The sequence below is a fragment of the Pholis gunnellus genome, assembly GCF_910591455.1.
Source record: "Pholis gunnellus genome assembly, chromosome: 5".
Lineage (NCBI taxonomy): Eukaryota > Metazoa > Chordata > Actinopteri > Perciformes > Pholidae > Pholis > Pholis gunnellus.
Window position 1 is genome coordinate 1,632,429 of NC_136531.1, and position 12,126 is coordinate 1,644,554.

The following is a 12,126-nucleotide window of genomic DNA, read 5'->3' on the forward strand; positions in this document are numbered from 1 at the left end:
TGTGTGTGCGTGTGCGCGCTCTTCTTCATTGAGCAAAGCCAGACAGAGAAGGACTCAAACGGTGTCAGAGACAGACATTGATGCACATTAACAGCGTGATACTGACGACACTAATATATTGTAAAAGCATAAAGAAATACATATATCCAACTGTTTTTTTTTGCCAATCTTCAAGTGTTAACAAGTCTCTGTGGGCTAAACTTTAAATACCGGCAGCATGTCCAAGTGCTAATTTTATCACAAGTAATTACTGGAGTAACTTTTAACAGTGATACGTGATAGTTTCCCAGACTGCAGGTTGCCGGTCGTTCTCCAAGGTGGAAGCAGTGATCAAACCTTTTTTTAATGGCAGCATCTGCAACATCCATAATTGATGACAAAACGTGTTCTGTTCTGTTTGACTGCCGTGCTGAACGGAGCAGACAGCAGGGATGTGGACACAGAGCAACAAATACCAGATATTCCCCCGGCTGCTCACTGTGTTTCTCAGCAATCCTCCAAACATTGCAGCAAACCACGAGCACTTTAGTACTTTATACTGGCATCAGTGTGTGTGTGTGTGTGTGTGTGTTTGAGTGCAGTTGTGTGAAGCTTTTGTCTTTCTCCTTGCCCTTTTCCACCAATCAATTTGGAGCATTCGATCCACGTTGAGTAAAATTGCTGATAACTAGACAAAGCCACGAGGAGGCCAAAGAAAGAACGAACCGATAGATGGACGGAGAGAAAGCGAGAAAGCTCCTTCAGCTTTCACATTTACTTGCCAGAAATGCGGTTGCTTGTCTGCTGTGGATGTGTGTGTGTGTGTGTGTGTATTGATTGGCTAGGACTGCTCGTAGTTTGTGGATTTATGAGATAATGAGCACTATGTTCCTGCAGATAATGTCCTCCTCATGTCCCTTTCTCTTTCGTTGCATGTCGTCTCTCATATTGTGTAGTTGTCTGCTTCAAAGCGTGACGCGGTCTTTTTTTATGACACACCTGTGACTGTGAATCTAGCACCCAGCAGGCCAAACTTCACCTTTGAGGACAAGTTACCTCAAACAACGAACACCATGTCAGCATGCTAACTGCACCAATGCAAGCCAGATGTAGCCATGCTACTATGCAACGTGTTACCAAGTTAGCTCACTCTATGCACACCAACCACAGACTGGATATAAGAAGTGGACGTAGTTATTTTGTGGACTGATGTTGTGAAGCCTTGAATTCGGCAATTTCGCCCTTTTTGATTTTTTGCATTCGATGAACGTAAGTGACCACATCTGGACTGAGGAGCGACGTAGAGATGCCGTATACGTCTCTGGTAGAGACCTGTCAATCACTGTGTAGCCCCGCCCCTAAAGCATCCCCTGCTTTATGGTCTGTTTGACTCTAAATGGACCATCATTTACTAAATGAACATCGTGATGTGTTGAAGAAGACTTGAAACTAGAGATTGAGACCATAAACTCATGTTTACAATGTTTACTGAGGTAATAAATCAAGAGAGAAGTAGAGTCATTTTCTCATAGACTTCTATACAACCAGAGGAGTCGCCCCCTGGTGGACACTAGAGAGAATGCAGCTTTAACACGTGAAGAAATGACTTGACTCTCCAGAACCGGAGATTGCCGCCTGATGCCAACATGCTAGGGGTGTAACAGTACACAAGAGTCAGGGTCAGTACAGTGGGAGATACCCGATGCATCAGGATCCGTTTCACTCCACTCATTTAGAACAGACAGTAGTGCAAGAGTCAAAGACGGACAAAGTCCTCTCGCTTGAGACTGAGGTATTATGTTAGTAAACTATTTTCATTAGTGAAATAAGGAACATTTCACTCTTATGAACAGTGAAAATACCAAAATACACAAAATAATCAAATATAAAACTGCATTGGGAGTAGTTTGAAAAAGAAAAAAAACATATTCTGGTGATCTAGTAGCTAACTGTGCTAACAGCGCTAACAATGGCAACAGTGCTGACGGAGCTATCGGTGCTGGCGTTGTCATTTTTTTAAATGATACCCAGCTTTAGCCGAGATGAGCTTAAAGGGACAAATAATAAATCATTTTAATAACAACGTGGCTGCTCATCTACTGCCAGAGTTTGTATTTTGCCAAACTACCAGAGTGCAAGAGAAGGAAACTTCATTTGTTGTGCTTTAACTCACTTTCTTCTTCCCCTTCCTCTCGTGTCTCTTCTTTCTCTTATCCGTCACTTTGCTCCGTCAGCCGGACGAGCTCACCAACGTTCTGGAGATCTGCAACATCGTCTTCACCAGCATGTTCTCCTTGGAGATGATCCTCAAGCTCACAGCGTTCGGCTCCTTCAGCTACCTGAGGAACCCCTACAACGTGTTCGACGGAATCATCGTCATCATCAGGTAATTACCGGGATGCATGTCCTCCAATATGTTCCTGAAATACTGACTGATGTTATTTCAGGTACAGCATAACCTTTTTTTTGTTTTGTTTTTGCCAGACTGTTCAATTATTCATGTGATACTTTGTCAAATTGTCATCTGGGTGATTGAAACGTACGACCTGAATGTATTTGGATGCCGCGGCGTCAGACGGCAGCAGACAGGTTTTCAGTGTTTTGTTGTTTGCGCCCGGAGCTTCAGGTGAGCGGCTGTGGCTTTGATGTTTTTTGCTGTTTTTTTTTTCTTTTTCTAATTCATCTGGCTGAGCTCCTTTTGTCTGTGATCCCCATTATAACCCGGAGATCAAACACAAATCAAAGCGACTAAAAACCTGAACCAGATCAAATGTGCAGCCCGTCACAGAAGATACACGTTGATTGAACGCATCTACATCTGTCTTCTTGTCTCTCGCTCCGCCGCCAATTCCCCTCTCTTCATCTATCTGAATGTCCTCGGCTATTCATACGGCGCCGCTCCTATAAAGTGCCCCCATTCAGTCCTCGTCCAATGCAGAGCCGATGCTATTTTGATGTGCTCAGGAGAGCCTTTTTTGATAGGCGCCGCCATTAGAGGACACACTTCTTGAAAAGGTTGAAGGGAATGGATCTCTGTTCATGATGAATACTCAAAGGGAAAGATGGAGCCTCTGTGATCCTCGTTCTGTGGTGATGTGCAGCAGCAAACAGCGCAGAGGCCTCACCGTATGCTAACAATCATCGGTCAAAACTCTCCATACGGTCTGCATTGCTAAACATGCATCCAGTTAAGCTCACTGAAAACACCAAATACATGAAGACAAAATGAGCTCCTTGGACCAAAACACTGGAAATACTTTCAGCTTTGAAGTTTGAATGTCTTTCTTCACATAAATCAGTATTTCATTATAGAAGAGGTCCGCTAGAGAAAGAAAAGTGTTCACACGGATCTGTAAATGTGAAAAAACTAAGTGGTTCCAGAACGAGCCAAGTTCTGAAAACCTATTTTTCGACTGAGGACTGAGACTGTGGCCAAAAAAGATTGTATATTTAAAAGGTAATGAAGAGCTCTCGCTTCAGCGGGGTGCATCTTGCAGCATGCTTCTCCTTCTGCACCGGTTGCAGAGCTGCACCGCTCAAGGACCCGTACCGACAGAACGGCCTTCAGGTTCTTCCGTCATCGTTGGAAAAAAATGCAAAATATTCAGTGAACGCGAACTCTGGGTTTGAAAAACACCAAATACATCCTGGTATATGTAGGCACGGCCGGCTTTAATGGACTACATTTACCATCAACACTGACCGGACAGCCACATGATTTATTGTGTCCAATACTTAAGTAAACTCTTAAGGAGACACATTAATCATTAACAAGACGGGATAAAGACGAGATAAACCAATTACAAACCAATTACTCCAGAGTTCAGTAATGATGATTCCTTTTTACATCGAAAGCTTAAAGAGCCTAATGATTAACATTTACACCAATGATACAATATCTATATGACCGTTTATAATAATGCCAACAACAAACTCAAAATCAACATGAAATCAGCACTTTTCATTCAGAAGTGGGAGTTTGATGAACATCCCCGTCTTCATTATTTGGGGCTTAATTGCTGACAAACCAGGAATCCTCCTTTCACATTGTTCCAGCAGCGTGATCATGAGCACGGCTGAAGCATCTCTTTCACTGGATTATCTGATGCTTAAGTTTGTCTTTCTTGAAGTTTATTATGAGGTCAGAGAAGTTTTTATATTTTCGTTCTGTACTTTTTCCTCCAGCTGAGAGAAACTCTTCTCTCTGAAGTTTAAAAACTGATTAACGTTAATACCTCCTGTAAAAAAACAATGAAAATCCCTTCATGTGGAATTATGAATTCATATTGGACGAATCCACACTTTACATCCAGGACATGAAGTGTTGAGTATTCTATGAATCGAGGCGGGTTGTGAGGATGTGGATGTAGCCGGCTGCTCTTGTCCCGTTACAGACATTGAATTAACTTTTAATTAACCACCACAACCATCTTCAATCTTTTCCTCACCGTAACAAGCCAAACCTTCATGTTTTATTCATTATAACTGCTTCCTTTCCTTCACCACTATCTTACTCATACTGCAGTTTGCATTTAATAAAAAGTGAGAATTTTAAAAATATTGGCATCGGTTGTAAAAAAATGCACTTAAAGGAACAGTGTGTAACATTCAGGAGTGTTTATCGGCAGATATTGAATATAACATTCATAACTAAGAATCGTCACGTTGTCCTTAGCTTAGAAAAAGTCATTTATAGCTACATAAGGAGCCGGTCGTCTTCCACGGAGTCCGCCATCTTGCTCCACCACGTTTCTACAGCAGCACAGAACGGACGGACAGTATTAACAAGCCCCGACGTTACTGGTGCTTTTTATTCGTAGTTTTTAATGTTTTAATTTATTATCGTGCTGCAGCATCTGCTCCATTCTCTCTATCGGGCTGAGCTCCTCCAACTACACACACACACACACACAACTACGCTCGTTGCTGTAGCTGCAATGAATTATTTGCGAGTAAAAAGCCAATACTTTATCTGTGAACATGTAAACAAAAGTGAAACCTAATTCAATCAGCCAACGGCGTTATGTTTACACGAGCACAGCATGAACGATTAGCCAAAAGCTTTTTTTTTTAGTAAACTTCTCTGCTGGCTGAGACAAAGCATCCAGGAGAGAAACAAAGATTTAGTCACGAAGAAGAAGAACTGAGTATTGACGAGAGTAGCTCCTAGTTGTAAACATCCTAAAGATAAGTATCCTTGCCTCTAGGCCACCGTAGTTCTGTGACACGCCTGGATAAGGGAAGGCTGGGCGGAGGGGTATTTAGTTGGTTGCAACCTGCAACACACCACTCTAGATGCCACTAAACCTCACACACTGTCCCTTTAATCCAGGGTCGAGCCGTTTCCCTTTTTCTTCACCCTCTGATGTTTGTTTTCTTCTGTTTTGTTCGCACCAGTCGTACGATAGAAACATTATCAACACGCCAACTCGCTTGTTGTGAATTCTCCGGACAATGACCGACTCTTTTCACACTTTACGTGGACTTTGTACTCTGGGAGCTGCCGGCTAGGTTAAAGTCCGTCTATTGTCCGGTCCAACTGTTTCGGACATTTGCGTTCTCGCGTACATCTCCTCCGGGTAAGTTTAGGGTCGCATTGCATGTGTGAACGGAGCTTCAGTGTTCTTGGGTTGGGATTCATGACACCTCAGTTGAACCTCTATTGTTGTATTACTTTGTGGGGGGGTAAAACAGGCATTTACTGTATTTTACGTAAGTTTTGCTGATTAATACGTTTTGATTCGTTTCTCTTACGTTGCTTGGTCGTCTGTGTGTCCCGTGTTTCTCTTCTCAGCGTCTGCGAGATCGTCGGCCAGTCCGACGGCGGCTTGTCTGTCCTGAGGACCTTCAGGCTGCTGAGGGTGCTGAAGCTGGTTCGGTTCATGCCGGCTCTGAGGAGACAGCTGGTGGTCCTCATGAAGACCATGGACAACGTGGCCACTTTCTGCATGCTCCTCATGCTCTTCATCTTCATCTTCAGGTGAGCTGATACACATTATGCAGATCTTTCTGCCTCCTTGTGATGCCCAATCATCACGGAGGGATTACTGAGGGATTACTACCGGGCACAGGTCCAAGGACCCAGAGTCTAAGGGGGCCCCCCCATGGCCTACACCTGCAAAATGTCACGAGCAGAGACACGAACCGACCAGGAAAGAGATGAAAAATAACCACAAAAGGAACGTAAACGACTAGAAAGAGATGAAGACAACTGCAAAGAAATGCAAATCAGCTGCAAAGAGACAGTGTTTTGCTCCCGTGTAGGAGATGTGCCATCAGTGCCCCTGGAGCCTGTTTTTTTGGAGGGTTTCTTTCAGCGCTAATTGTTTCATCCTCTTCATGTGTGTTCTTCATGTGCTGGCTCCTGTCGTCTTATTTTTTTTGCTCACCTGCTTTATCAAGCTGCCATCGAAGAGCAGAAGGTCGCAGTGTTAGAGCGGCAGCTATTAACCCCGGGCAACATATAACGAGCAGACACTTGAAGGTCTGGTTAGAATTCAACATGCAGACACTTAAAGAGCCGGAGTAACGTAACAAAGCGGACATGTCTGAATGCTCAAGCACTGACGCAGCAGCACTCTGAGGGACGAAAAAAGGTTCTTTCAGTGGAGGATCAATGACTGCAGTCCTCTGCTGTCTTGGTTGGTGACAGCAGAGAGTTGGTGTCACTTTTAAGGTGTTTTTTGTAAATAGGAGTCCTCCTAAAATGTCACATCCCAGGTGGGATCAAGGATCATTTATTGTCTTTACGCAACACAGGGATGCACAACGAAGTTCTGTTGTTACCCATTTATAACACAACGAACACGTGACAAACAAAACTAAAGCAGTAGAACGTTCCTGTGGTGCATTCTCTCGAATTTGCATCATAATGAATGTAAACAGCATCAACAAAAACTATCCTCAGTCTCCTCCTCTGGTCCACCAGAGTCCTCATGATGTAAACACAGAGTCCTCCTCCTCTGGTCCACCAGAGTCCTCATGATGTAGACACAGAGTCCTCCTCCTCTGGTCCACCAGAGTCCTCATGATGTAAACACAGAGTCCTCCTCCTCTGGTCCACCAGAGTCCTCATGATGTAGACACAGAGTCCACCTCCTCTAGTCCACCAGAGTCCTCATGATGTAGACACAGAGTCCTCCTCCTCTGGTCCACCAGAGTCCTCATGATGTAGACACAGAGTCCTCCTCCTCTGGTCCTCCAGAGTCCTCATGATGTAGACACAGAGTCCTCCTCCTCTGGTCCACCAGAGTCCTCATGATGTGAACACAGAGTCCTCCTCCTCTGGTCCACCAGAGTCCTCATGATGTAAACACAGAGTCCTCCTCCTCTGGTCCACCAGAGTCCTCATGATGTAAACACAGAGTCCTCCTCCTCTGGTCCACCAGAGTCCTCATGATGTGAACACAGAGTCCTCCTCCTCTGGTCCACCAGAGTCCTCATGATGTAGACACAGAGTCCTCCTCCTCTGGTCCACCAGAGTCCTCATGATGTGAACACAGAGTCCTCCTCCTCTGGTCCACCAGAGTCCTCATGATGTAGACACAGAGTCCTCCTCCTCTGGTCCACCAGAGTCCTCGTGATGTAAACACAGAGTATTCTGTCACATGTCGTTAGTGATCAGCAAACAAATAAACACAGACATGTAGAGAAATTCATGGAGCTACCGGCCGCAGCATGAACATGCAGCGCAGTTGCCAGAACAATTACGTCACACCGTTAATATTTATTCATGTCCGGCTAATGTCACAGTCTGGTTACAGCGTGTTTTACAGTCACTGCTACTGTAGGTTTCACAGCTCGATACGGTTCAAAGGCTCTCGGATTCTCTGCAAGGAATTGTTTGTTCTGTGTGTGCAATTATCTTCACAGTGAAAGAACCCTTACGTTGTCACTTAACAAGTGACAACAGGGCCTTTGGAGTAGAAGGCTTCTTATTAATCAGGCTTCAGGGTTCAGTCCTCTTCGTTATCCGAGCCGAGTGTTTTGGTTTCAGCTGTGGTACAAAAACAGCCACAAACAGCTGAGCAAAAGAAAAGCCTCCACCATCCGAAGCCTCTCCACGGATAACTCTAAAGAATGGTTCTCATAATCATCATGCTAAACCATTTCATTATCAGTTCGGTGCAGCACATGATACACGTTCAGCGCGTACACCATGTTAACGTCATCGGTGGCTCTGCTGTTGTGTTGCAGTATCTTGGGGATGCACATCTTTGGCTGCAAGTTCAGCCTCAAGACGGAGACCGGCGACACGGTGCCAGACAGGAAGAACTTTGACTCGCTGCTCTGGGCCATCGTCACCGTTTTCCAGGTAATTAACACGTGTTTGGATGAGAATGCACACAAACACATCGCACACATCTCGACCATATGACCACATCTCTATATATGCAGATGACTTGCACATATTTCTTAAAGTCACTACAAGAGGATTGAGCGCCACCGCTTCCTGCCAGTCTCCCTTTAGAGAACCTCTCATTTTACTGCACAGTCTGCCCCCGGCTTAGTCCTGGTTCTGGTTCTGGTTCTGGTTCTCCCGTGCCTCCCTTCCCCTCCAGCAGGCCTAGCAACACGGCCTGGGCATCCAGCACTGTGGCGTCGGTGTTGTGTCACCAGGAAGCGAGCGGTGATCTTCGGGTCCTGCAGTCGCAGACGAACCGCTGCTGGAGTCTGAAGTGAAGGGGTTTCTGGTGCTGCAGGGAATACAATTTAATGACAAGCATCGAGAGGATCCAGCATGACTACATAGAAATAACCAATCTTCAATGCTGATGGTCTTGTTTTCTTATGTAGGTCGTAGAGTGGCGCCAGTATTACATTCAATCTGCTTCATAACCAGTTAAAAGTTCCTTGTTGCAGCTTCTTTTTAGACCTTAAACGTCAATATGTTGTATCTGTATTAATATTTGGTGAAAGTGTTGAAGTGGTACTTGTGTTCTATTTACGTCCTGTGTGTGTTTCTCAGATCCTGACCCAGGAGGACTGGAATACGGTTTTGTACAACGGGATGGCAGCCACGTCCCCACTAGCTGCTCTGTACTTCGTGGCCCTCATGACCTTCGGAAACTACGTCCTCTTCAACCTGCTGGTGGCCATCTTGGTTGAAGGCTTTCAGGCGGAGGTACGGGAGCCTCTCTGGCACCAAAGCTTGTTTTCATAATAAAAGTGACGTCCACATTCCAATGTACGTAGGCGTCGGTGTTTGAGGCGCCCCGGCCGGGTCGGTTAATCGTATTCATTACTAACCTTTTGAAAATGCTATTTTGGTTCAACCCGCATCAGGAGAGGTGACATATTTCAAATTATCTCCGGCATGTTTTGCCCTCTAACAGCAACCGCGGAGCTGCTGGAAATCAACAAGCTCTTGCTTCACCATTACTCAATAATTCACTCCACACTAGTGCCAAGTTTCTGATATTTTAGAAACTGCTTTACAGAAACGTTCAAACTCTGACAGCTCTTCTATGTTGAGCTTGTCCTCTACGGACAGCTGGCATCCGTCCGTCTGTCTGCGTCTCTCAGACACTCGACCTTCAGCGGTGACCTTCACAGCCGACATGAGCCCGGCCTCTCGTTCTCAACCGTAATCACAGAACTGAGCAGATTGACGTGCATTTAGTTACCGAGAAATGAGAGGAGGAAGTTGTTTTTTCTTGCATTTTGAGAATAAAGTTGAAGTTTTGAGAATAAATCCAACTACTAACGTAAGCACAAGTACTGAAACTTATATATATATATACATATATTTCTTCTTTATTTTTGACATTTAGGCTTTATTCACAAAATGCGAACATAAAGCAGAAAGTCTTCCTCCTCATTTCTTCCCACTTATGCTCTAATACTCCATCTGTGCTTCCCTGGCTTTAACATGCAAATAGTTACTGTTACTAAGTTACAACAAATCATTCTACACTCGTGTAGAATGATTTATTTTCAATAAATAGTTTGAGACTATCCTAGCCTAATATATATGTATATATATGTATATATATATATATATATACAGTATATATATATATATATAGTATATATATACCAATTGCAGACCAGTTTAAGGCATGTATTCATTATATTCCTGTCATTCTGTGTACGGAGGAAATTGAGCAAAGACAGATTTTACACATTATAAAATCTATTTCATACTGAAATGATAATTACAGTATTTGTTACAGTCATGATATTTATCTGAGGCGAAACATAACAATGGTGTTTCCGACACACACACTCTGGGTAATTCCTGCAGCCGTCCATCACACTGAGAACGCTGGAAGACGACGCCGTCAATCTGCCGTCAACTTGTCAAACTCACAGATGTATTATTGGAGAAAATGACGTTGCGGCTGAGTTCCTCATCTGATTCATCTTTTCATCCGCGCATCACAGCGTTACCATATTCACGGCTCGTGTGAGTTGGAGGGGGAACACCGACACAAGTCACCAGGCTTTTGATCGATCTTTCTGAAACGTCAAAACTAAACTCAGCCGTCGGTCCGTCTGCCTTCCGTTCCCTCTGGAGGTCTTCTGCTCATCCACACTGTGTCCACTGGCTGCTCACTAGGGAGCACTGAGCCAATTTACTCCACATGTTCCCATCGTGAAGACCATAAAGGAAATCCCAACTGGACATAACCAAACCGGCTGCTGGAGTAGTGCGTTTATAGTTTGAGGGTTTTCACAGCCTGAGTGAGCCGGAGGTCCAGATTCACATCAGATCTGTGAAATCTGTCCCGGGAGCACGAGCCCTCTGTAACTCCCTGTTTCCTTTCTTATCTTTCTCTCCCCCATCCATCCATCCGTCTCCCCCCCCCTCCCCTCTTTCGTCTCCAGGGCGATGCCAATCGCTCTTATTCGGATGACGACCAGTCCTGCTCCAACTTTGACGAGAGCGAGAAACACGACTCCATAAAGTTGTCTGGTGAGCTGACGGCATGTTAGCGAGGAAGAGGAGCGCTTTTAAAGTCGGAATGTTGAGAATAAGGTTGAACTCTCAGTATTAGTTCTGGGCATAAAGAACAGATTCACGGGAGGAATTTATTTAGCATTTTGCATTTTAGAGAAAAAAATTGAACTTTTGAGAATAAAGTTAAAATGTTAAATAAAAATAAAGTTGAAACCATTTTGAGAATAAAGACGAAAATGTCAAACTTTTGAGGTTAAATAAAACTTTGACTTTATTCTCGAGAGTTCAACTTAATTCTTGATATTTCAAAAAGCAAAATTCAATGAAAGCATTTTTCTTCTCACACTATAATTGCAGTATTTATTCATCAGTGAAAACAAACTGTAGCTTGTGACGTAATAAATCCAACGTGATTTTAAAATCATAATTATATTCGCCGAGCTAATAATACAGCGAGTTCTTCCACGAGATGAAACATGAAACATGTCAGCACCATAAACATCGAACTAAAAACCTTTTGGAAAGAAAACGAGAGACTAAATAATACATAGAATGTAAACGTAGCATATGAAGAGCATTATATGAAGAGCATTATATGAAGAGCATTATATGAAGAGCATTGATCCGAGAGGAAGTCAAGCAGCTTCAACTTCATCCAACAATTAAAAGCACATTTTGCAAAAGTCCCATTTGTTTAGATCTGTTGTTCATGCATCTAGAACTGTGATTCACCACTAAGGCCACAATTAAAATCACAGATTTTCCCTTTCATGTCAACACTGAACAACATGCCCAACAAATCTGCTCGCATCTCACATTGAAGCCGCTCGTCGTCTTTTGTTTTTCCACTGAGAGCTTATTCATGAGCTCAACACCCCAAAATACCCCAAAAACTATGAATGAGCTGTATCTGTACCCCGAGCTCACGATGAACCCGCTTCAGAGCGCTTCAGAGAGGATTAAGCAGGAGTTCAGAGACCGGGGGAGTCGACACAGTGCGAGTGTGCTGCTGCTGCTGCTGCAGAGGAGGAGGTGAGATCTCTGCAGTGCAGGAAGCGAAGGATGAAACTCTGCAGTCGGTCCACATATGGACGGATATAATACAACTATAGGTGTTTTAATGCATGTCCTCTTCACACAGCACACTTGTGGTTCTTTGTGTGTGTGGGAAGTGAGTTTTTAATCTCTCTACACTTTTGAAATATATTTCCATCCCTTTCTTATCTTAAGAGGCTTAAGAAGTG

The 12,126-nt window shown here is 43.9% G+C and overlaps 1 protein-coding gene across 1 annotated transcript in view; it reads left to right on the forward strand.

Moving 5' to 3' along the window:
- LOC306696211 (voltage-dependent T-type calcium channel subunit alpha-1I-like) overlaps positions 1–12,126 on the forward strand; it is a gene marked incomplete at both ends in the record, with an annotated part of 137,186 nt that overhangs the window by 68,808 nt on the left and 56,252 nt on the right. Inside the window, 5 exons of the mRNA XM_079159764.1 lie at positions 2,214–2,365; positions 5,774–5,959; positions 8,176–8,293; positions 8,948–9,103; positions 10,810–10,897. Of these exons, the coding sequence (XP_079015890.1) occupies positions 2,214–2,365; positions 5,774–5,959; positions 8,176–8,293; positions 8,948–9,103; positions 10,810–10,897 (700 nt within the window). The remainder of the gene's footprint in view (positions 1–2,213; positions 2,366–5,773; positions 5,960–8,175; positions 8,294–8,947; positions 9,104–10,809; positions 10,898–12,126) is intronic.